The sequence below is a fragment of the Polypterus senegalus genome, chromosome 4 (genome assembly GCF_016835505.1).
Source record: "Polypterus senegalus isolate Bchr_013 chromosome 4, ASM1683550v1, whole genome shotgun sequence".
Taxonomy (NCBI): domain Eukaryota; kingdom Metazoa; phylum Chordata; class Cladistia; order Polypteriformes; family Polypteridae; genus Polypterus; species Polypterus senegalus.
In genome coordinates this window covers 244,555,916-244,582,479 of record NC_053157.1, presented here as the reverse complement: position 1 = coordinate 244,582,479, position 26,564 = coordinate 244,555,916, and the positions used below count along the sequence as shown (strand labels likewise).

Below are 26,564 nucleotides of genomic sequence, written 5' to 3'. Positions count from 1 at the left end.
ATGGTGCTGTGGCTCTGCAAATGGATGCTACTCCTGTTTTTTCTCAAGCTCTGTGTGTTCTTTGTGTTTTTTCCTTTTTCCTCTAAAGCTGTCCTAGGCAAACTTTATTAAAGTGGAGTCGCACGATGTAACTTTACAGGGCGCGATCAGGTTTAATTTCCACCAGTTTGTCTCATACTGAGACCTATTAGAAATAATTTAAATGATTTTATTTTTTGGTATTTTTTTATCTGTAAAGATGCTCGTGTGGTTTCACTGTAACGGGGAGACTTTGATTTGTTAAATTAGAAATAAAAAGACAAACCTTACACAAGCTAGTGCTGCTACAGAGATACAGTAAAATCTACAGTGGACATGACTTTGCAGTTTTTGTTGGTGTTATTTGTAATGGTATTCTTTTATTTAATATATTTTATCTTTTCCAACTACTTTCAGTATTTCTATGTACTTTTATTCTTTTGCTTACTAGAGATGGCCGTGTTAAATGAAGAACAGGACTCATGCCAAGGTAATGGTGAGCCCATCAGAGCTGTTTTCATCCAACCATACAGTAGGAAGCCATGAAAATAAAATATATGTGAAAGCTGCAGAGCCCCGACTATACTATTATGGGCTGGAGCTCAACTGTTTGTCCTCATTGTTTAAGGTAGCAGTGCCACCTCAGAGACCTTGCTGAGCAGGTTCTGATGCCCATGTTGTTGAATCCCTGTTGAGCCCACTCCTATCTTCTCCCTCAGACCCTCGTGCCACTAGGTGGTCTTTAGTTACGATTCCTGCTGAAGTCTCTTTTTAAAGGGCATATCCATCTTGTGGTTTTCCACCTCCTCAGATGCTCCATTTCTTTCCCAGCTGCTTATCTCTTCCTGCTTTGCTGACTCAGCTGATATCTCCGTGATTTCCACACACAAGTCCCATAGTTGCAGTTCATTAGTTTCTGGTTCATCTTGCAGATTATCCACACTTGATGTGTCAACAGACCCTTCTGTGTCATCAGTGCTGTCAGGATCAGTAAACTCTAAACTATTATACCAATTTCTGCTTTACCAGCCCATTCTAATACTTTATCTGTATGCCACCATCTCCATCCACATATCTCACAGTTTGCCCCTTTTTTAGACAAACACAATGACTCAGTCTTAACCCGAGAGTTTGCTCAACTTCAACATCAACATCTTCTACTGCGACTGAAGAGTTTAGAGTCTCCTTCTCATCTCCAGTGTCTTCATTATCTGATGTAGTGTTAGATAAATCTCTCTCTCCATCTCTCTCACTGCTGGTGGTATGTCGATTGTCACCTTTACCGTTGACTTTACGTAGTCTAGAATGGTGGGCCCTTCCAAGAGCACCTCCACGTCTGACACATTTCACAACTCCATCCTGTCCAGTGACATCTGCAGGTCCCTTCCATTGTGCACAGTCCACTCTTTTGTCATCCTCTTTGTCTCAGATTTATCATTTTCAGAATTGGCTTGTCTCTGGAGTGCTCTCCGTATTCGGTCTGAACACTCGGCTTCAGTAAATGGTCTTCTTGGAGTGTCCAGCGCTGGAATATGTGCTCCACTGACACACTACTAGTGGTGCCTTCTTGGGCGGGTGGTCTGTCCATGAGAACTCAAGGAAGGTTTGGATTTCGGCCAAACACCTGCTGATATGAGCTGTACCCATAAATATTGTGCATGGTATTCTTTACCAGTAGTGCCCCATGTCGCTAATCTGGCCCTAACCAGTCACATCCAGTATTCTTTATCACATTCTGTATAATTTCTGTGAATGGTCTGATTGTGTCCCTCAGGTTGTCCATTACCCCAGGGACTGTAAGCAGTGGTGGTCTTTGTTTCAATGTTGCAATTCTCTGCCATCTCTCTGATTCCCCACCATTATCACTAAGTAGTTTCTGAGGAGCTCCATGTACTCTTATCTGAGAATGAATACACAATTTCTGATGGTCTCTTTGTCTTTACCACACTTACTGCACTGAAACGTGTGAATGTGTCAATGATGTAAAGACCTCGTACTCCTGTTTGACGTTCATGCCAGTCTATAGCCAACAAAGCCCTAAATATGACGGCTTTAATAGACCTGCTATTGCTGTGCCCAAACATGATGGTGCCATGTAGATAAAGTGTTGTCATGTCTATATGGTGGCACTGAAATGTATGCAAATCCCCTTTAATGAAGGTCTGCAGTGCGCTTTCATCACATCTGAATTGACTGATTTGGAATTTTAAACTGTGAGACAGAGGAGGAAATCAAGAGAAATGTGTCTTTGAACCAAACCTTATGGAGGATACCGTAACCCTGAAGTGTGCTCATTATTTTTATTCACTTTATGAAGTTAATTCTACACTTTTATTTTCACAGGGCTTTCCCATTTCACTTGTCCATACACTGAGGTGTCTAATGGCTTCCAGCTCAGGGCTGTCCACGTAAGAAGTGAATCTGAGAAGAGAAGGGCAGACACTTAAAGAGAGAGAAGAGTTTCCCACAGAGCATGGCCTCTGCCAAAGAAGATGGCATGGATGAAAGAATGGTGGACATTAAAGAAGAGGACTGTGAGTGGCTTACACCAGAGGATGTGTGTGTGAAGCTGGAGGTTCACGATGAAAGAATTTCAGTTTTTAAAGAGGAGGAAGAGTGCAAGGGGGTGACTACTGCCGTTGAAGCTGAGGATTTGAATGATTTTTCTGTTGGTCTTGAACTTCAAAAGCATGAAACTGAGGATATTTTCAAGCAAGATGCCTGTGAAGAATCTCCATCCAGTTTACAGCCCTGGTCCACTAATACGGGACGACTGGCTACGCAGGAGAATTCTGTAGAGCTGAAATCAGAGTTATCAGAGTCTGAAGAGAAAATCACCGAGGGAAATGGGAGAGGAGGAGAAGAGTCACCTGGGAGTGTTGGAAGAAGTGAGTAATGTGATTTAATATAAAAGAACTTATAAACGCTCTCTTTCTAACGGTGGGTGCTTTCATGTTTTTAGAAGATTGAAATGAGAGAGGAAAACACGGTTAATAGAACTTCGATAAAGACCACCTGCTCAGTTGCATGATAACAAACAATAGGTTACCTAATAAATGATAATTTAGAAAAATTTGGGTGAATTAGGAATAATCTAAAGTGTTGAGCACATGACCTGAACATCGTTAAGCTCTGACTGAAGCTGTGACGTATGTTAGGCCAACAGCGCATTACGTTCAATGAAAATATCAACAGTCATATTTTATTAAGGACATGTATATTTCTTAAATTGTTTGACAGTTAAGGCAGAAATGTCCACCAAAAGATATAAATAAATAAGAATTAAATCCTCAGCCCTGTGCACTAAATAAGAGTGAATTTTCTCAAGCCAGTGCCCACCTAATATGTACCTCATCTTTCTAATGGTAATCTCACGCACTTTGACGTTAACAGTGACAAGAGCTACCTGTACGAGCCATGATGACATTAATGGGGTCTCAGGGTCTTCTTTCAGCATCTTGTGTTCTGCTCTCAGCCTGAACTTGCTGGGCAGCATGGCCTGGATAAGTTGGCAGTGGTGTGAAATCTTAAGATGGAGATGATCTTGGGCCTTTCTGTCTCCCGCAGTCTCTTCGGGTCAATTTGGATTTTCTACTCCACTTCACTTGCATGTTTTTGGGGATGAGAGGATGAACCTTGATAACCAGAAAGGCCATTAAGAGCCCCTGTGTAGAACTGTGGGCAGGATTTGACCGCAGGACATCTGAACAATAAAGCAGTTGTGCTAAACACTGTGCCCCCCTAACACAAGCGGATATATTTGTATGTTTTTTTTTAGTCCAGATTAGGTTCTAGAGGATGTAAATATCATCACATTCATTACAATTAAGAAGAGAAAACCCAAATTCAGCACATTATTGGGTAGAAAGGCTCTGATCAGAGTCTTTAGAGGTGATATTGATCACCCATTCCATTCCATTAGGATTTGCTGATATCAATAATAATAATACCATCCATTCATTATCCTACCTGCTATATCATAACCCAGGTTCACATGGGTCTACTGGAGCCAATCCCAGCCAACACAGGGCGCAAGGCAGGTACAAATCCCAGGCAGGTCGCCTTCTCACCGCAGGACGCACACACAAACACACACACAAACACACCAAGCACAGACTAGTGACAATTTAGGATCGCCAATGCACCTAACCTGCATATCTTTGGACTCTGGGAGGAAACCGGAGCACCCAGAGGAAACCCACACAGACATGGGGACAACATGCAAACTCCACGCAGGGAGGACCTGGGAAGTGAACCCAGGTCTCCTAACTACGAGGCAGCAGTGCTACCCACTATGCCACCATGTCGCCCTATAATAATAATACTGTTTTTTTCTTTTCAATAATAAATGTATTTTTAGCCATGCATAAACTTCACATTCCATAATAAAGTGTTACTGCATACAGCATACACAAAGAACATTTACCCATAATGCATACATAATAGAACAAAAACAAGCTAAGCAAAACAAAAGGCCTGTCTTAATCATACTCCACATTTCAAATCAAATAAAACGTTCAATTAGATATTTGTAGCCGTCGACTCCTACAACAAGAAAACGAGACAGTCTTGGTGAACACTTCAGGTTCTTATCTACGAATTTAAGTATCTTTGCATGTGCTGAGGACAGTCTGGTCCTCTTGTCATCCATGATGTATTCTGCCATACTGAACAGACCCTCGTTGTCCCCACTCGTATAAGGAGGGCACAGGAAGGACAACGACTTTTATTGGTCATCCAGAAAGCCAGTAGCCCAGCATCTCTTGTGGTGTGAGGTTCACAGAGATAAAGATTCACCTCTGATGCTGCTGACTCGAATATCGTTTTTGTCTTTATTGTCAATTTCTTCATGCATCTTCTGTTGGCGGGGAGTTACTTTGGACCTCTCGGCTGTCATCTTTTGGTCCGAGTGCGTCTGTGTGGTCAAGACACCGGCACTAAGCAGTTTATGTGTTTGAGATTTGAAATCATCTGTGAAATATGTGACCTTGTACCTTTGTTTAATTTGGATAAAAAATCATTATGATTATAATATGTGTTGCAGAATTCATAACTGTATAGTGACTATTAACACTCAATGCTTATTATGCATAATTAGTATTTTATTTAGGTCTAAGGACTAGGCTAGTGCCATTCTACCCAATAAGCCAATAAGATGGCTGATTACAATTAATAACTAATCGACGTCCACTTGATAATGATTTATATATACAGTGCATCCAGAAAGCATTCGCAGCGCATCACTTTTTCCACATTTTGTTATGTTACAGCTTTATTCCAAAATGGATTAAATTCATTTTTTTCCTCAGAATTCTACACACAACACCACATAATGACAATGTGAAAAAAGTTTACTTGAGGTTTTTGCAAATTTATTAAAAATAAAAACACTGAGAAATCACATGTACATAAGTATTCACAGCCTTTGCTCAATACTTTGCCGATGCACCTTTGGCAGCAATTCCAGCCTCAAGTCTTTTTGAATATGATGCCACAAGCTTGGCACACCTATCCTTGGCCAGTTTTGCCCATTCCTCTTTGCAGCACCTCTCAAGCTCCATCATGTTGGATGGGAAGCGTCCGGTGCACAGCCATTTTAAGATCTCTTCAGAGATGTTCAATCGGATTCAAGTCTGGCTCTGCTCTGGCTGGGCCACTCGAGGACATTCAGAGTTGTCCTGAAGCCACTCCTTTGATATCTTGGCTGTGTACTTAGGGTCGTTGTCCTGCTGAAAGATGAACCGTCGCCCCAGTCTGAGGTCAAGAGCGTTTTGGAGCAGGTTTTCATCCAGGATATCTCTGTACATTGCTGCAGTCATCTTTCCCTTTATCCTGACTAGTCTCCCAGTTCATGTTGCTGAAAAACATCCCCACAGCATGATGCTGCCACCACCATGCTTCACTGTAGGGATGGTATTGGCCTGGTGATGAGCAGTGCCTGGTTTTCTCCAAACGTGACGCCTGGCATTCACACCAAAGAGTTCAATCTTTGACTCATCAGACCAGAGAATTTTGTTTCTCATGGTCTGAGAGTCCTTCAGGTGCCTTTTGGCAAACTCCAGGCGGGCTGCCATGTGCCTTTTACTAAGGAGTGGCTTACGTCTGGCCACTCTACCATACAGGCCTGATCGGTGGATTGCTGCAGAGATGGTTGTCTTTCTGGAAGGTTTTCCTCTCTCCACAGATGACCTCTGAAGCTCTCACAGAGTGACCATCGGGTTCTTGGTCACCTTCCTGACTAAGGCCCTTCTCCCCGATCGCTCAGTTTAGATGGCCGGCCAGCTCTAGGAAGAGTCCTGGTGGTTTCGAACTTCTTCCACTTATGGATGATGGACGCCACTGTGCTCATTGGGACCTTCATAGCAGCAGAATTTTTTCTGTAACCTTCCCCAGATTTGTGCCTCGAGACAATCCTGTCTCGGAGATCTACAGACAATTCCTTTGACTTCATGCTTGGTTTGTGCTCTGACATGAGCTGCCAACTGTGGGACCTTCTGTAGACAGGTGTGTGCCTTTCCAAATCATGTCCAATCAACTGAATTTACCACAGGTGGACTTCAATTAAGCTGCAGAAACATTTCAAAGATGATCAGGGGAAACAGGATGCACCTGAGCTCAATTTTGAGCTTCATGGCAAAGGCTGTGAATACTTATGTACATGTGCTTTCTCAGTTTTTTTTATTTTTAATAAATTTGCAAAAATCTCAAGTAAACTTTTTTCACGTTGTCATTATGGGGTGTTGTGTGTAGAATTCTGAAAAAAAAATGAATTTAATCCATTTGGGAATATGGCTGTAACACATCAAAATGTGGAAAAAGTGATGCACTGTGAATACTTTCCAGATGCACTGTATGTACTATCTTAGTAAAACTCTGCATCCCTTTCCTCCATAATACCTACACATTCACTGAAAGGCTAATAAAAGGGATTTTAGTCACAATAGCTAAGGTCTTGTTAATAAATTATACAAATAAATCATTCAACAAACACTCACTGGCAAATGGAATCGTGGATCTTAATGATCTACAGGTGACATCTTCCAGAACTGAAATTGGCTGGTTCTCCAGCCTTACAAATTCCACTGTTTTTGCTGTCAAAGTAAGTCCTTGGCGTTCTTGTTGTCAGTATTATAAGGTTGAGTTTTCTAAGTGCTGCCATTATTGGAGGTCGAGTGAGAGGAGGCGACTGAGCTAGACTAAGCTTGCTGGTCGCCTCAGCCTTTGAACAGTTCGTTCTTCACACCAGTCCCTTTTGTTTTGACTTCTCAGATGCTGAATAAGGTTTTTATTGTTGAAACTCTTAGCAGGGAATCCTCCATGACTGAATTCTTTTTGCACAAATTTTACAAACCGCAAATTCGTTATCTGCTGTAGGTACACAATTAAGCTGTTAGACTGGTGAGGACATGTTTCTGTATTTTGGTAATGTTTGAACTTTGTCTTGCATACTTTTTATCATTCAAGATCAGATGTTAAGATCAGCTAATTTGCTGAACATCGATCAAGTCATTTGGAGTGTAAATTGGCTGATTTTAATTTGTGATCGATCGATCAGATCAGGCCTGTCTTTCACATTTGAGAGAAAGGTGGAGAAATTAAACATACGGCAGCAGAACATGTAAATACCATACACGGAGTGTCCAGACCATAAATGGCACCTAAGTATGATGAAGGAACTCCAACCAGTGTGCCACTACTATACTTGTACTGTTTCATTTAGTTTTAAAGGCAGGTAGTGCTTAGGAATTTGGACATCAAACCCTGAAGTTGCAGGTTCAAATTCAGCTATTGACACCATGTGACCACGAGCAAGTCATGTGACCTGTCTGTACTCCAGTTGGAAGAACAAGAGAAATGTAACTAATTGTGTGTCAAATGTTGTAAGTCGCCTTGGATAAACATGTCAGGAAAATAATAATTATAATATTTAAAATATTTGTGTTATGTCAGATTTACAGAAGAATTGCAGCTTCTCTCCGCCTTCATTTGGTGAGCCCTCTCTTCAATACAAAGACAAAGGCATGAAGAAATCCGCAAGAGCACCAGAGAACCTGACAGCAGCCTTTATGCAGTGCAGTTCTCTCCCTGTTACTGGAGTAACACAGACAGAAGCTATCAAAACTGATCAACAGCAAGTAGAGAAAGAAATCGAAATTCATACTGGAAAAAAATGTTGTTTGGAATGTGGCAAACAATTCACACACAAAAGTGTTCTTAATAAGCATATGAAGATTCACACAGGAGAAAAACCTTATTGTTGTCCAGAATGTGGTAATTCATTCTCACAAATAAGCAATCTTCAGAGGCACAGAAGAACCCACACAGGTGAAAAACCTCATTGTTGTCCAGAATGTGGTAAGTCGTTCTCAGTGAGAAGCAATCTTCAGAATCACAGAAGGATACACACTGGAGAAAAACCTCATTACTGTCCAGAATGTGGAAAGTCGTATTCAAGGAGAATCTATCTTCAGAATCACAGAACAATACACACTGGAGAAAAACCTCATTGCTGTTCAGAATGTGGTAAGTCATTCTCAGGAAGAAGAGATCTTCTGAACCACAGAAGAAGCCACACAGGAGATAAACCTCATTGTTGTCCAGAGTGTGGAAAATCGTTCTTACAGAGGCAATCTTCAGAACCACAGAAGAAGGCACTCAGGAGAAAAACCTCATTGTTGTCTTGAATGTGGTAAGTCGTTCTCATGGAGAAATGATCTTCAGAACCACAGGAAAATCCACGCTGGAGAAAAGCCTCATTGTTGTCCAGATTGTGGTAAGTCATTCTTACAGAGAAGCCATCTTCAGACACACAGAAGAATACATACAGGAGAAAAACCTCATTGTTGTCCTGAATGTGGTAAGTCATTCTCATGGAAAAATAATCTTCAAAACCACAGAAGAATCCACTCAGGAGAAAAACCTCATTGTTGTCCAGAATGTGGTAAGATGTTCTCCGTGAGAAGTAGTCTTCAGAAACACAGAAAAATCCACACAGGTTAAAAACCTGAGTGCTGTTCAGAATTTTCTGACAAATGCAATTTTCAAAAGCACACAGAAATTGATACTGGAGAGAAGCCATATTGCTGTTCGCAATGTGGAATAAGGTTTTAAACATTAGTTCTTTTCAAATAAACACACAAACTCCCACTAAAGCAAAATGCAGTATGTATGTTCTGAATCTGGCAAATGTTATACAAGCCAGAAAAGTCTTTATCCACATGCCAAAATCCATACTGAATAAAAATCTCATTGTTGTCCTGAATGTGATAAGCAATTCTCAAAACAAATCACCATAAAAATTCACATCAGACGTCACACCGGAGAGAAACCTCACCTTTGCTTGGAATGTGGCAAACAATTCTCACACTTCAGTCATCTTTATAATCAAAGAAGAAGTCATACTGGAGAGAAGCCTTACAGTTTTACTGAATGTGGAATGTGATTCTCCTATAATAGTTCTCTTCACAAACATAAAGTAATTAATTCTGGTAAGAAATAAAGCTGTTTTGACTGTGGCAATCTTTTCTCAGACAGCACGACTTCTAAAGATCACATGAGAATTCACTCTGGATAGAAACCTTACTGCTGTCCAAAATGTGGCAAACGATTCTCGCGTCCAAGCGCACTTAGGCACCACAGAAGGATCCACACTGAGAGAAGTAGTACACCTGTTTTGAATGTGGTAAAGGGTACTCTTCCAGAAAAGGTTTTTGGAGACACACAAAGTCATATTGGAGTAAAGCCTGTCCCAGAAATGCCAAATGATCTTTCCATTGGATCCTCAGGCAAAAAAAATCTTAATGCAGTAAAGGACTGAGATTAGTCAATAAATATATAAGAATAGTGGAGTGGAGAAAACACTGACAAGTGGTAAATAGATCATAGATGTAAGGTCACCTCAGAGCCACATATGGATTCACACTGAAATGAACTCACTGGAATTCAACACATATTTCACAAACAGCAAGAATCTTCTTCAACAACTTATAGGTGCAAGAAAAGACCTCATTGTTGGTCTTTGTTCATTCAGAAGGACTCACCTGAGTGGTGGGATTGTTCTGCGGCGCTCCTCTTAGCCGACATTTTATCAGCTTGCTTTCTGCGTTTCATCTGATAACCAGCAGAGTTAATCAAAGATGAGCCAGGCCTGTTACAATGTTAATATTCTTGAGATTTGTTTTGCTTTAAATATTTTTTCTTCTTCTTTACTTTGAGTTCTTGGAGGCCTTGTACATTAGAGATTATTAATACATGAGCATTTGATGTTAATGATGAATTGACAATAAATAAACTGTTTTTATTGCTAAATTGTAAGTGTGGCCTGTTGCCATCTTGTAGCTTTCTCCTTCTTGACTGTGTTGTTAGGACGTGTTGCACTGTTGCCTCCCTAGAATTAAGTGCCACATCACCGACCTTCGACCTCACACCCTTCATCACACGTGAGGCAGAATCCAAGATTGCTGATCCAACTGTTAATCCCATTCCCTGCTTTGCCAGTCCCTTGGCTGTGTGTGTATCGAGGTGTATGGCTGAAGCAAACCTCTTCTCAAGGAATCTACAGCACCGGTCAGATGAAGAACTTGACGCTTTGGGTTTAGACATAAAACTGAGAATACCTCATGCTGGATATGCTGTAGACGAGTGAAATGGAGTCCAGTGGGATAGACTAAGGTAATAAGGTAAGTACAGTTAGACAAATTCATAGTAATTTTATGCTTTAATATTTATTTTTTATTTTTTGCCTTTGTTAAACAAGGTACAATATTGTGCTGTTTGGTAGATAGATGGCTTCTCCCGAACGGTAACTCTTCATTACACACACACACCTGCTTATCATCACCATTTTCAAGAACACACGGGGCACATGGAGACTTGACTGTTTCCTTCTTTAATTCAGATCAAGTGTGTACAACGTTGATCCTGGAGGGCCGCAGGTTTTCATTCTAACCATTTTCTTAATTAATGACCCATTTCTACTGCTAATTAACTTTTTTCCCCCTTCATTTTAATTTATTTGCTATTTAAGACTCAGATCCCTTATCTGTTTCTTTTATTCCTGAATTAGCAACCAAACAGTAATGAAATACAAAATGATGCAACACATGACCAGATAACCTTTGCTGTCATACAGTATCAGAAAATGAAGAAAGATGAAGAGCTCGGTGATGCTGATCTGCTTTCTGCTGCGGTCAAACGAGAACACAGCCATGGAATTAAATAACGAGTTCAATTAACAACAACAATCAGCTTCTAATTAAGAAACTGGCTAGAGTGAAACTGGTGCAAGTTTAACACCCCAACTGGTCATGTTGATACCCCCTGGATGGTCAATCGTTGGTTCACTTTACGTCTCATTTTTATTTGGCTGCCATTTAAGGAAAAAAAGCAATTCAGAGGATTCTTCAATTAACAAAGAGAAGGGAAAAGAAGTCAATTAACAGCAGAAATTGGTTACTGATTAAGAAAGTGTCAGGAAGGAAACCCTGCAGCCACTGCGGTCCTGTGGGGTCACAGTTGGACACCATGATTTAGATCAGGTATCAGCAAGAGTGAAAGGGAAGGTCTACAGGGCGGTAGTAAGACCAGCTATGTTATATGGGCAGGAGACACAGCTGGAGGTGGCAGAGTTAAAGATGTTAAGATTTGCTTTGGATGTGACGAGGATGGACAGGAACTGAAATGAGGACATTAGAGGGTCAGCTCAGGTGGGACGGTTGGGAGACAAAGGCAGAGAGGTGAGATTGTGTTAGTTTGGACATTTGTAGAGGATAGATGCTGGGTATACTGGGAGAAGGATGTTAAGGATAGAGCTGCCAGGTAAGAGGAGAAGAGGAAGGCCTAAGAGAAAGTTTTTGGATGTGGTGAAAGAGGACACGCAGGTGATGGGTGTGACAGAGCAAGATGATGAGTGCAGAAAGATATGGAATAAGATGATCTGGTGTGGTAACCCCTAACAGGAGCAGCTGAATGAAGAAGACAAATTAGACGTCTACCTGAGAGTTGCACCTGAGTTTAAGCGAGGTCGGACTTTAGTGTCTTTTAGCCCTTTGCTTATATGTTTAATTTGCTGCATACTTCGTCCAATAATTTAAAAGAAAATTAAATTTACTAGAGGAGTTTCATCGATCCTTCAGTCAGGAATAAAACATTAGATGTTTCCAGATGCACAGAATTACAGCTTGTCTATCTCTTACATGGCAAGGTTGAGGTATTACATTAAATTCACACAAAAACGAGGCATGTGTGTGACTGGGTCAGGCAGTGGGTGTTTGATAACGTGGACCTCGTCTATCACACCTACTGAATCAACTTAGAACCCTAGTAGTACAGATTTTCCTCTGTCACCGGAGGGAGATCCCAACCTTCACTGAGAACTCATTTGTTTGAGAATGTTGGAATTTCCAGAATAGCAGAATTGACAAATCTGGAAACAAGAAGAAGGTGGTGAAGTTTAATGTCTAATGTGACGCCAAGTGACTCAATAGAACACAAAACTCTCGTCAGTATGGCCGACATCTGACTGACCTGTGAGTCCTCGGTGGATTGATTCAGAAATGATGGACTCCTTGAGTGACCAATGAAGGGTGGACAATCTACAATAGTCCCATCTGTCACTCGCTCCTGCACATGGTCACTATTCCAGAGCGCCAGATACTTAGTCTATATAGTGCCTTTCAGCAGTGCTGCTCCAGCAGAATTTAAACAGCTGACTTTCAATGACACTCGGGGGTCATGTGGTTGTGAATCAACATGGGACCCTTCTGTTCAGAGAAGTATCTGTAGGCCTGAGCTGCCCCCTGTGGAAGAAATCAACTTATTAATTAAACAAAGAAACTTTTCCTTTACTAGGACAAGTCTGATCAAACCCCTTTGAGTCAGTAATCAGGCAGGAGGAAACTCGTCCATTGTATCTTTAATTTACAGTATTCCTCATAAAATGCCGAAGACAAAGCATTCATCACAGTAGTCTGTTAGAGAATGGTCAAAAAGAAGGGGCAGAGGACCATTTTATAAACAAGTCAAGTGAATTTGCATAATAGAGCTGAATTAATGACTGAATATCATTCTCTGATTGGTTAAAGGACTTGAGGTACTTTAGTGTAGAGCACAACCAGCCTAAGATAAAAGTCTTCCTCCATAATGTCCTTGTTCTTCAATATCACTTGAATTCAGCACATTTCCTGTTATGAAACTTGCATACATGCAAACTGGCAATACTTACTATGGGCATGAAAGAAGATCACAGAGTTCCAGTTTCCTACTCGGCATCCCCCTGAAGCATTCTGCTTGTTTATTGACCATTTCAGCCATCTCTTAAAAAAGATGAGTCGTCATCTTGAATGTCAGGCCTGCCTGTTCTCCTCGTGTCACTCCTGCTTTGATTCACGCACTCCACAGATGTGCATGTTGGGTTCATTGGTGACTCTGAACTGGCCTTGTGTCCATCAGTTATGTTTTGTCTTTCACGTTTCTCTGGTTTACAGTTTCATTCACATCTGTCTGCTGTATCTCTTTTATAGCGCCTGTCGTATTTGTCATTTTCTCTGTTGTAGTGCCTTTCCTGTCATCTCTTATTACTGTACATTTTTTATATGTCTGTTATAGAGGGCCTATCATATGTATTTATGTATTATATGATGTCTTTCACATTGCTCTATGCATCTATCATATTTTTCACATCTCCTACAGTATATAGTATTTAACATCTATGTATTTTATAGCTCCTTTTACATCTATCTCTTTGCTGTTTGGATTATTGACATGCCTCGTCGACTTTTTAAACAACAATCCCAATTTTCTGTCAAATGAGTGTAAACTGGCAACAGTAGTCATCCGCCTTTCTTTATTCCACAGAGTATAGAGAATTCATATGTGTCCAAAGTAATGCCTATTCATATGTATACATATTGTAACCAAGGGCTTCAGACAGTTAAAAATGAAAGGCTTATGTGCATACCTTTTATTCCCTCTGGGATGACACCTATATTTACAAACCAAACGTTAAGAATGTGATAGATGGCGAACCTGCCACTCTGGTTAAGATGACAGTGACAGGTGATGGGTAGGAAGTTATTATGTCCATCAGAAAATGATTAATGCAGGAGAAAATATTGGTGGTCTAAGAGGAATGGAGGAATTGTGTACTAGGAATGAGATAAGGATGACAAATATGCAGAATGAAGTAATCTGGTGATAAGAATTGTAATAAATACGTGGCTCCAACAGACTAATGGATCTCACTTTATTGAACTGAGTCAGCTTTATGCTCTCTGCAATTAAGTCTTATTCTGATTGCTCGTCCTGAAACTCTGCATGTTTTCTTCCAAGCGAGGAGGATGTTTTCTCCATGACAAGAAAAACACTACTATCAATAATACTTCTTTACATTTATATAGCACCTTTCTCACTACTCAGAGTGTTTCAGTGAGTGGGGAGCCAGTGAGTGGGGCGCCACCAAGATGATGCGACAGCAGCCAGTGACACTCACCATAGGATTATTAGGGAAACAGAATGCCTAAGCCATGGGGAGCAATTTAGCCTGGAGTCATAGCCTCTTTGCAAAGGATGTCCAGGGCTATTTTATGACCAAAAAGTCAGAACCTCAACCAAAGGATGGCACCATTTTTACAACACAGTGTCCCCGTCACCCCCCACTGGGGTATTGGGATCCACATTGAGAGTAACCGGGTTTTGTGCCTCTTGCTGGCCTCACCAACTCCTCTTCCAGCAGCAACCTAAGCTTTCCTAGATGGTGTCTCCCATCCAAGTACTGGCCAGGCCCGAACATGTTTAGCTTTTGCTGGATGACCTGTTCTGATGTGCATGTGGTGTTGCTGTGAACTCTTTGCAGGACTCTTAGCTACACAAGTATTGGGACCCTCACCTAATGTTCTCTAATTGACTTTTTCAGGTGAGACCTGCCATCAGGCACTTTCTGTAGCTCTTGATGAGACTGCTAATCCTCTCACTGTTCACTCAGCCAACTCTTTTTGAGATTTGATGGACTTCTTCTCCCAACTATGACTTCCAGCTGTTTCCATGGATGTTGACTTGGATTCAGTTCAGAATGCATAACAGATGCCTCAGAACATTACAAAGTAATTTCTATCATATTTCTGTGATCTTACTTGTATGTTTTGGGGGATCCATGACCTGAACCCAAGACAGAGCATTGTGATGTTCACTCCAGAATGTCTTGATGATCTTCTCATTTTATTGTGTCATGCACAGATTCTGCACAGCAGCCCCATAACAGTAATGTGCCTCCTCCATGTTTTGAGTTTTTTCTTTGAACACTCGTTTTGTCTTCTGTGGACACAGAGCTGCTGTGACTTACTGTAAAGCTCTTGTTTAGTTTCATCAGACCAAATGACCTTCTCCAGCACTGTGGCTTGTCAACATGTGTTTTAGAAAACTCCAATCCAGAAGGTGTACCTTGATCCTGGAGGTCAGCCTGAGTCTCTCTTGATGTTTTCTTGTTTTTTCTCCTCCATTTAAACTCTCTTTCTGTTCAATCTGTGGTCAGCTTTACTCTGGTGGTCTCATCATGGAGGTGGGACACAATGACTCAACACAGCAGAGTGAGGACTTGAGTGACTGAAGACCCTGGCGACACACATTAGAGGAATCAGTCGGCTTGAGATGTCACGACAGTCCAGTGAAGTCTTTGAATTTCTAAGGACCCCCATAAGCTTTAACTTATTTCACATACAATTGTGCTTCATTTTTAAACCAATACTTTTATCCATGTCTGAATATGTAGCCATGTGAAAAGATTTTTTCTCTTTATAACATACCGGGCCTTGACAAAGACTTCAGACTCCTCCACTTTTCACTTTTTTATGTTGCAGCCTTGTGGTCAATCATTTCATTTTTTTCCCTCAACAAGCATCACTCAACACTCTATAATGACAAAGGGAAAGCTGAGTTTTAGATTTTATTTTTTAAAATGTATTTATTAAAGTAAAAACTGGGATATCTCATCGACACAAGGATTCCAGAACCTTTCCTGTGACATCTTAAATTTGGCTCAGGTGCATCCTGTTCTATAGATCATCGTTGAGATGTTCTTACCCCTTGTTTGCAGTCTAATTGAAGTCATTTCAATTGATTGGACATGATGAGGAAAAGCACACACTTGTCTATAGAAGGTGCACAGTGGTGAAAAAGCCAAGCCATGAGGCTGACTGCAGATTTTTGAAACAGGATTGGGTCAAGGCAAAGATCTGGGGAAAGATATGGAAAAATTCTGCCGCACTGAAGGTTTCCAAGATGACAGGGACCTCCATAATGTTTAATGGAATATGTTTAGAACACCCATGATTTTCCAAAGAACAATCAATGGAGAAGGATCTTCATGAGAGGAGTGACCAAGAACCCAATGGTCACTGTGCCTGAAATCCAGAAAATATGTGTGGAGAATGGAGAAGCTTCCAGAAGGACAGCCACTACTACAACACTCCACTAAACTGGGCCTTATGGCACTGTGGTCAGACAACACATGAAAGCTTGCTTAGAATTTGCTAAGAAGCACCTAAATGACTCTCAGACTGGGAAAAACAAGATTATCTGGTCTGATGAAACCAACTTTGAACTGTCTGGCCTCAATTCTAACTGTCATATGTGTAGGAAACTATGCGCCGCTCACCTCTTGCATAATACCACTCAACAGTGAAGTATGGTGGTGGCAGAATCACATTTGGAGTTGTTTTTTAATGGCAGTGACTGTGAGACCAGTCAGCATTGAGGGAGAGCTGAACAGGTCAAAGAACAGAGACGACCTTAATGAAAACCTGCTCATAGAGCTCTGGTCCTCAGTCTGGGCCAAAGTTTACCTTCCAATTTGAAAATGACCCAAAACACAAGGCAAATACAACCCAGGGATGGCTTATGAATAACTCTATGAATGTTCTTGAACTTCTCTGGAGAGAATTGAAAACTGCTGTCCACTGTTGGTCTCCATCCAACCTAACAGAACTTGAGAGGATCTGCAGGGAAGAATGGCAGAATATCCCCAAATCCAGGTGTGTCAAGCGGTCACACCAGACTCAAGAAGACCCCAGGGACTGTGATTGATGCCAAAGGGGCTTCAAGTAAGTCCTGAGTAAAGAGTCTGATTACTATTATGTCAGTGGGACATTGCACTTTTAGTTTTTAATTAATTTGCAAATCCCGTTTTCACTATGTCACCTTGGTTGTGACAGACGGGTATCAGCAAGAGTGAAAAGGAAGGTCTAGAGGATGGTAGTGAGACCAGCTGGGCTCATTATGGAGGTCCCTTATATGGGCTGGAGACAGTGGCACTGGCCAGAAAGCAGGAGACAGAGCTGGAGGTGGCAGAGTTAAAGATGCTAAGATTCGCACTGGGTGTGACGAGGATGGATAGGATTAGAAATGAGTATATTAGAGGGTCAGCTCAGGTGGGGCGGTTGGGAGACAAAGTCAAAGAGGTTTTTTAACTTTGTGGACATGTGCAGAAGAGAGATGATGAGTATATTGGGAGAAGGATGCTAAGGATAGAGCTGCCAGGGAAAAGGAAAAGAGGAAGGCCTAAGCGAAGGTTTATGGATGTGGTAAGAGGACATGCAGGTGATGAGTGTGACAGAGCAAGATATAGAAGACAGAAAGATATGGAAGAAGATGATCCGCTATTGCAACCCCTAACAGGAGCAGCCGAAAGAAGAAGAAGAAGAAGAAGAACTTGGTTGAGTTGAGAGTTGTTTGATTTGGGACAAAGTGAATTGAAATGATTTTAGCACAAGGCTGCAACATAACTAAATGTGAAAAAGTTGAAGGGCCTGAAGACTTTTTGAAGGCACTGTATGTAGACACGTCCAGATTTGATCTTCTTTTAAAGAGTATGTTTAGAAAAAGGTGATAAAACATAACAAACGTCAGGCCACATTTACATTCTGTAGCCATCCATCCATCCATCCATCCTCTTCCGCTTATCCGAGGTCGGATCACGGGGGCAGTACCTTAAGCAGAGAGGCCCAGACTTCCCTCTCCCCGGCCACTTCTTCCAGCTCTTCTGGGAAAATCCCAAGGTGTTCCCAGGCCAGCCGGGAGACATAGTCCCTCCAGCGTGTCCTGGGTCTTCCCCGGGCCTCCTCCGGTTGGGCGTGCCGGAACACCTCACCAGGGAGGCGTCCAGGAGGCATCCTGATCAGATGCCCGAGCCACCTCATCTGACTTCTCTCGATGCGGAGGAGCAGCGGCTCTACTCTGAGCCCCACCCGGATGACTGAGCTTCTCACCCTATCTTTAAGGGAAAGCCCAGACACCCTGCGGAGGAAACTCATTTCAGCCGCTTGTATTCGCGATCTCGTTCTTTCGGTCACTACCCATAGCTCATGACCATAGGTGAGGGTAGGAGCGTAGATCGACTGGTAAATTGAGAGCTTTGCCTTACGGCTCAGCTCCTTTTCACCACGACAGACCGATGCAGAGCCCGCATCACTGCGGATGCCGCACCAATCCGCCTGTCGATCTCACGCTTCATTCTTCCCTCACTTGTGAACAAGACCCCGAGATACTTGAACTCCTCCACTTGGGGCAGGATCTCTCCCCAACCCTGAGAGGGCACTCCACCCTTTTCCGGCTGAGGACCATGGTCTCGGATTTGGAGGTTCTCATCCCAGCCGCTTCACACTCAACTGCGAACCGATCCAGAGAGAGCTGAAGATCACGGCCTGATGAAGCAAACAGGACAACATCATCTGCAAAAAGCAGTGACCCAATCCTGAGTCCACCAAACCGGACCCCTTCAACACCCTGGCTGCGCCTAGAAATTCTGTCCATAAAAGTTATGAACAGAATCGGTGACAAAGGGCAGCCCTGGCGGAGTCCAACTCTCACTGGAAGCGGGCTCGACTTACTGCGGCAATGCGGACCAAGCTCTGACACCGGTTGTACAGGACCGAACAGCTCTTATCAGGGGTCCGGTACCCCATACTCCGAGCACCCCCACAGGATTCCCGAGGGACACGGTCGAATGCCTTTTCCAAGTCCACAAAACACATGTAGACTGGTTGGGCAAACTCCCATGCACCCTCCAGGACTCTGCTAAGGGTAAGAGCTGGTCCACTGTTCGCGACCAGGACGAAAACCACACTGTTCCTCCTGAATCCGAGGTTCGACTATCCGACGGACCCTCCTCTCCAGAACCCCGAATAGACTTTTCCAGGGAGGCTGAGGAGTGTGATCCCTCTATAGTTGGAACACACCCTCCGGTCCCCTTTTAAAGAGGGGACCACCACCCCGTCTGCCAATCCAGAGGCACTGTCCCGATGTCCATGCGATGTTGCAGAGGCGTGTCAACCAAGACAGTCCTACAACATCCAGAGCCTTAAGGAACTCGGTATCTCATCCACCCGGGGCCCTGCCACCAAGGAGTTTTTGACCACCTCGGTGACTTCAGTCCCAGAGATGGGAGAGCCCACCTCAGAGTCCCCAGGCTCTGCTTCCTCGTGGAAGGCATGTTAGTGGGATTGAGGAGGTCTTGAAGTACTCCCCACCGACCCTAGCGCCCAGTGAGGTCAGCAGCGCACCATCCCCACCATATACGGTGTTGACACTGCACTGCTTCCCCCTCCTGAGACGCGGACGGTGGACCAGAATCTCCTCGAAGCCGTCCGAAAGTCATTCTCCATGGCCTCTCCAAACTCCTCCCATGCCCGAGTTTTGCCTCAGCAACAACTGAAGCCGCATTCGCTTGGCCTGCGGTACCTATCAGCTGCCTCCAGAGACCCACAGGACAAAAAGTCCTATAGGACTCCTTCTTCAGCTTGACGGCATCCCTCACCACTGGTGTCCACCAACGAGTTCGGGGATTGCCGCCACGACAGGCACCGACCACCTTGCGGCCAAAACTCCGGTCAGCCGCCTCAACAATAGAGGCACGGAACATGGCCCATTCGGACTCAATGTCCCCCACCTCCCTTGGGATGTGATTGAAGTTCTGCCGGAGGTGGGAGTTGAAGCTACTTCTGACAGGGGACTCTGCCAGCCGTTTCCCAGCAGACCCTCACAACACGTTTGGGCCTACCAGGTCTGACCGGCATCTTCCCCCACCATCGAAGCCAACTCACCACCAGGTGGTGATCAGTTGACAGCTCCGCCCCTCTCTTCACCCGAGTGTCCAAGACATATGGCCGCAAGTCCGACGACACGACCACAAAGTTGATCATCGACCTGAGGCCTAGGGTGTCCTGGTGCCAAGTGCACATATGAACACCCTTATGCTTGAACATGGTGTTCGTTATGGACAATCCGGGACAAGCACAGAAGTCCAATAACAAAACACTGCTCGGGTTCAGATCGGGGGGGCCATTCCTCCCAATCACGCCCTTCCAGGTCTCACTGTCATTGCCCACTGGAGCATTGAAGTCTCCCAGCAAAATGAGGGAATCCCCAGAAGGTATGCCCTCTAGCAACCCCTCCAGAGACTCCAAAAAGGGTGGATACTCCAAACTGCTGTTCGGCGCATACGCACAAACAACAGTCAGGACCCTTCCCCCAACCCGAAGGCGTTTAGGCATTCTGTAGCCCTCTGCCTAATTTAAATAAACATAAATGTAAATTTCAAAATTTTATAACAGTTAAGACCACCCCTTCTGTTTATCACCACCTCCTATACCTCAAATTAGAATTGCATTCAAATGATGAGAACATCATGAGAGAGTATCCCAACTGACTCTGTGCTCTTATTTAAACCTCCGATATTTAGTTGGTTTGCTCTGTGTTGTTGAAAACAATACAATATAATACAATGCAATAAAATACAATACAATACAATTTATTTTTGTATAACCCAAAGTCACACAAGAGGTGCCACACTGGGCTTTTTTGACAGCCCCCCACCTTTCACTCTCTAAGAGGACAAACTAGGAAAAATAAATGAAAGAAACTTTGGGAAAGGCAGAGAGAGCCCTTTCCAGGTAGGTTGGGCATGCAGTAGGTGTCAAAGAGAAGTGGGTCAATACAACACAATAAACAGAACAGAACACAAGTATTCCTCAATACAGTATACTGTAATAGTAAAATAAAAATATTACGAGTACGGAGAAAATTTAACAGTAGATGATATCACATAATGTTATTTGGATTTGTTTAGAGTCCTGGACACCTCAGCCATAAAGCTTCCTCCCCAAATTCCATTCCAAAGTTGAGTCAATGCTGGGCCAGCCAGTCTGATGAAAGGACCCCTCTACCCCACGATTCCTGCGATCCTCCATCAGGAATGATTTTACCATAGGCAGGCAAAATAACTTGGCAGGTGGGCCATGGCACCAAGTGCCACATTTGAGTACTGAGAAGAGAAACGGAATAGGAGTTGGTGTATTTGCACAAGTTGTCTACTCTTTTCCAAACAAGGTGTTGCTGAGTTATTGGAACCCGCAATAAAAATAACACATAATGTCAGAAGTGTGGGTTTTGAAAAGACAATTTTATTCAAGGTATTGAAAAAATAAAAGACACCAAAAAATATATAAATAAATAAAATAAAGAAAAATGGAAGGTCTGCAGCCACCTCCAAAGCTTCAGATGACCGGTAATGTATCTGAAAACTGGAGAAGATTCAAACAGCGCTTTGAACTCTATTCATCTGCAATTGACGCAGATCGTAAAGCGGAAAAAATGAAAGCTTCGTTATTTTTACATGTTGTCGGGGATGAGGCGCTTGAAATTTATTATAATTTTGTGTTTGAAGATGGGGACGAGTTAAAATGAAGTTAAAAACTTCATTTCATTTATTATTATACATCCATTTCTGCATTTGTGGCCTGCAACAGGTTCCAAAAACAGTCTGGATTTTTTGGGGACAAATTAGGGCCAGTAATGAGGTCAAATAATTAAATAATGATGGGATTTCAAATAGGGAATTGTAATCGTGATTTATACCCACGAAAAGCTGAGTCTCTGAGGAGCAAAGATGGGCAAAGGATCTCCAGTTTGTCAACACATGAGTGAGAAAATGATTGAGATGTTTAAAAACAAAGTTCATCAAAGAAAGAGTTGAAGGGATTTGCAAATCTCTCCCTCTGTGGCGTGTGATATCATTAAATAGTTCAGCAATCAGAGGAATTTCAGTGCGTAAAGCGCAAGGGCAGACCACCCGCGAACACTGACCCCTCAAATCACAGGCACTGAATCAAGGAGAGTCACTCATCAGTAGCGGACTGAACCTCATGGGTGACGAGGGATTACTTTGGCAAACCTTCGCCAAGCACTACAATACGGAGTTCATCCACAAATACCACTTCATTCTTCACTGTACAATAAAGAAGCCTCGTTCACCATGTCTAGAAGTGGCGTTGACTTCTATGGGCTCAGAGGGGTCTGAGATGGACCATTGCACAGTGGAAGTGTGTATTGTGGTCAGATGATTCAGGACTCCACATCTTTATTGGAAGAAATGAACGCCATGTGCCATCAACACCATGTGCTAATGTTATCAGCAACAAGTCCAAAAGAGTGCAGGGCCTGTCATGGTATGGCGTTGTGTCAGCGCCCATTTATACTTCTGTGATTGCAACATTAATGCAGAAAAGTACATTGACATTTTAGAGCAACATGGCTAAGGAAGAAGAGGGCACGGCTACTGGACTGGCCTGCCTGAACTCCTCGCCTGTCCCAGTAGAGAATGTGTGGAGAATTCTGACATAAGAAATGTGACGACGACGACCCAGTGGGACACCTTAAGACATGTTTGGAGGAAGAATGGGACAAAACAGCAACAGAAATGTTTCAGTGTTTGGTATCCTCAGTGCCGAAACGTCTTGACGTGTCGTGAGAAGGAATGGTGACTTTACAAAGTGGTGAATGCTTTACCGACCCCACTTGTTTGGAATGTGTTACAGGTCTGAAATGAAGGAATGGATGAACATTAAGAAAGAAAATGAAGTACACAGAAAAAAACATGAAATGTCTCGGGTCTGCAGTGAAATACAATTCAAAGTACATTTAAGAATAACTGCATTATATATATATATATATATATATATATATATATATATATATATATATATATATATATATATATATATATATTTTGCATTTTCTATACCTTCTGCTGTTGTAGCCCATCCGCCTCGAGGTTGTGCGTGTTGTGGCTTCACAAATGCTTTGCTGCATACCTCGGTTGTGACGAGTGGTTATTTCAGTCAAAGTTGCTCTTCTATCAGCTTGAATCAGTCGGCCCATTCATTCTCCTCTGACCTCTAGCATCAACAAGGCATTTTCGCCCACAGGACTGCCGCATACTGGATGTTTTTCCTTTTCACACCATTCTTTGTAAACCCTAGAAATGGTTGTGCATGAAAATCCCAGTAACTGAGCAGATTGTGAAATACTCAGACCGGCCCGTCTGGCACCAACAACCATGCCACGCTCAAAATTGCTTAAATCACCTTTCTTTCCCATTCTGACATTCAGTTTGGAGTTCAGGAGATTGTCTTGACCAGGACCACACCCTTAAATGCATTGAAGCAACTGCCATGTGATTGTTTGATTAGATAATTGCATTAATGAGAAATTGAACAGGTGTTCCTAATAATCCTTTAGGTGAGTGTACATTCAAGGCATTCGAAGTCTGAATCACAATCCGATTGTATGGGTGGTTACCTACAAGGTAACGCTTGTGGTTGGTCAGCAAGTCGGCTAACATCCCACAAGCGTTACCTGGTAGGTAACCAACCATACAATCGGATTGTGATTCAGATTATAAATGCCTTGAATGTAATTACCCCGATCTACATACTGTCAAATAAACAAACCACACGCCGTGGCGCAACACAAAAGGTTTCGCCTCTGGCGCTGATGTCCGAGGCTCGATTCCCGAGAGGGGGTGCAGTGAGTGTGTATGTATGATGAGCCCAGAATTAGGGCGAAACATGTGTCGTGTACTCTTTGCATTATTTGACAGTAAAACTATTTGAACCATATATATATATACTGTATATATATATATATATATATATATATATATATATATATATATATATATATAATAATAATAATAATAATATCAGATTTTATTTATATCACGCTTTATATTTAACAATCTCAAAGTGCTACAAAATAAGAATAAAATTAACAAACAAAATAATCTATAGAAATAATTTAACAAAAAGCCTTTCTAAAAAGATAAGTTTTAGGTTTCGTTTGAAGGCATTGATCGACTGTGGGGCTCTCAAGTAGTCGGGGAGGGAATTCCACAGCCTCGGCGCCACCGAAGAAAAGGCTCTATCACCCATACTGCTAAGTTTAGTTCTGGGAACTTGAAGAGTGTTGGTATGCACAGAGCGGAGGGTGCGTGAGGAAGTATGAGGGATAAGGAGTTCCTGTAAATACAGGGGAGCAGATCCATAAATGCACTGATGGTAAGGAGGGAAACCTTGTACTCAATTCTAAGTGGTACACGGAGCCAGTGAAGGGTTTTCAAGATAGGAGTGATGTGGTTATGCTTTTGCACCCTCATCAGGATCCTGGCAGCGCTGTTCTGAATGTACTGCAGTCTCTGGATACTCTTGCCAGGAATCCCAATGAGGAGCGCATTACAGTAATCCAGCCTGGACGAGACAAAGGCATGGACAAGCCTCTCTGCATCTGCCAGGGTAATTGTTGGACGGAGTTTAGCAATGTTCCTGAGATGGTGAAAAGATGACTTACAGAGATGTTTAATGTGGGTGTCAAAAGTTAGTTGAGAATCCATTTTAACACCCAAGTTTGTAACAAATGTAGAAAGAGGTATCTTTTTTCCAGAAAAAGTGATACTGGTGATGGTAGTGGAACGAAGCTGGTGTGGTGTGCCAACTAAAATGGCTTCTGTTTTAGATCTGTTTAGCTGAAGGAAGTTGAGCCTCATCCATGCCTCTATTTCCTCCAAACAAATAGTGTAGATGTTGGCAGAGGAGCAGCAGAGGAGGTGGGAGTAGTCCTAAGATAAAGCTGAGTGTCATCGGCATAACAATGAAAAGAAAAACCATGCTTGCTAATGACACTTCCAAGGGGGAGCATATAAATGATAAAAAGGATGGGGCCCAACACAGAGCCCTGTGGAACACCACAGGTAACATTATGGGTGTGAGATTTTGCACTGCCAAGTGCGACATACTCAGTTCTACCGGTCAAATAAGATGTAAACCAATTTTGAACAGTTCCTGAAAGTCCAAGGGTGTATTGCAGACAGTGAAGAAGAATATCATGATCAATTGTATCAAAAGCAGCTGTCAGGTCAAGGAGAATGAGTAAAGAAGGAGAACCAGTATCTGCTGACATCAGAAGGTCATTTGTGACTCTGACCAGGGCTGTTTCGGTGCTATGGCCAGGGCGAAAACCAGACTGAAACTTTTCAAACAGATTATTCAGTTTGAGATGATCACGAAGTTGTACTGCAACTATTTTTTCCAGAACTTTAGAAAGAAATGGAAGATTAGAGATGGGTCTATAGATAGACAGAACTTCAGGATCCAGGGTGGGTTTTTTTAGTAGAGGTCTGATGACGGCAGTTTTTAGTGCTGAAGGAATATGGCCAACCAAAAGGGATTGGTTTATAATCCTGGTGATAAGTGTAGAAATAGCAGAAATGTTGGCCTTCAGCAAGGCTGAGGGAAAAGGGTCCAGGGAACTGGTAGACGGTTTCATTTTCCTGATGACGTCCTCCACCTCTTCCCGTGTGGCAACAGAGAAGGAGCAAAGGGGCTGGACAGTCTCAGGCTATATAATATAGATAAATAATATGATATAGATTCTATAATATAGAATGTTTAATGTAGATCATTTTGACCTTGTCATTTTAAAATTAGCTCGCAAGCCGAAATACTGTGGGCACCCCGATCTAGATAGTTGTGGTAATAAGAGTGTAGAAAGCACAATGTGTCCAGCATGCGGTTGTCCAGGCGAGAGCGTACTTTGTGCAGAGTACGCCAGCTGCTGAGAAAGCGCGCTCTGCCTCCACTGAAGTAGGCGACACATTCATCCGATACTGATACACTTGTTCTAAACAATGCCTGCACTTGCCATTGCTCTGAAACACCACCATTTCAGCTGTTACTGATGCATCCAGTTTCTTGTCATTATTCTGTGATGGCAAGTTACTTGGCAGAGATAATGCGGAGGCAACAGACTGACGCATTGCAATTTCAAGTTGCTGTTCAAAGATGTTGTCTGAAAGATGTCAATGAAGTCTGCCCCGTCCCAGCATTCATGAGCTGCAGAGTGCAGACTCCTCCCAGTTCACTGTGCTCAGCCTTATTGGGAGGCGAGAGAATGACTGCTGTTGGTCTGTTGCTGAATGAACACACTACACCGTGGGCCAAAAATCCTTGCCACTTAATTATGTTCAACTATAACTCTCTTATTTCTTGATCGATTTTTACACGCTATATATGCGAGCTTGGCCATTCCTGGGAATTACAGCAGTTTCATTCCCGGGAATGCAGGAATGAAAAATGTCTGGGAATCCCAGGAATGGATTCCTTAACCGGAGCAGACTTGACTTAATGAGCGGACTCAGGTCTTCTGACGTGTACTGCAAGCTGCTG

General features: G+C 42.7%; 2 protein-coding genes across 4 annotated transcripts in view; one reads left to right on the top strand and one right to left on the bottom strand.

The window, feature by feature from the left end:
• The window catches only part of LOC120528357 (zinc finger protein 184-like), a 700,371-nt gene that overhangs the window by 77,720 nt on the left and 596,087 nt on the right, over positions 1-26,564 (bottom strand). The window lies entirely within an intron of this gene.
• On the top strand, positions 2,366-8,741 carry LOC120528374 (zinc finger protein 79-like). The gene is made up of 2 exons (XM_039752529.1): positions 2,366-2,906; positions 7,969-8,741. Exons 1-2 carry the CDS (start codon positions 2,492-2,494, stop codon positions 8,700-8,702), a joined length of 1,149 nt encoding a protein of 382 aa, XP_039608463.1. The 5' UTR covers positions 2,366-2,491; the 3' UTR covers positions 8,703-8,741.

What these genes read in the sequence shown, in the direction of transcription:
- LOC120528374 (XM_039752529.1), top strand. Translation starts at nt 2,492, where the DNA reads ATGGCCTCTGCCAAAGAAGATGGCATGGATGAAAGAATGGTGGACATT. An exon ending in ACCTGGGAGTGTTGGAAGAA is followed by an intron (nt 2,907 to 7,968) that starts GTGAGTAATGTG and finishes GTGTTATGTCAG; the next exon opens with ATTTACAGAAGAATTGCAGC.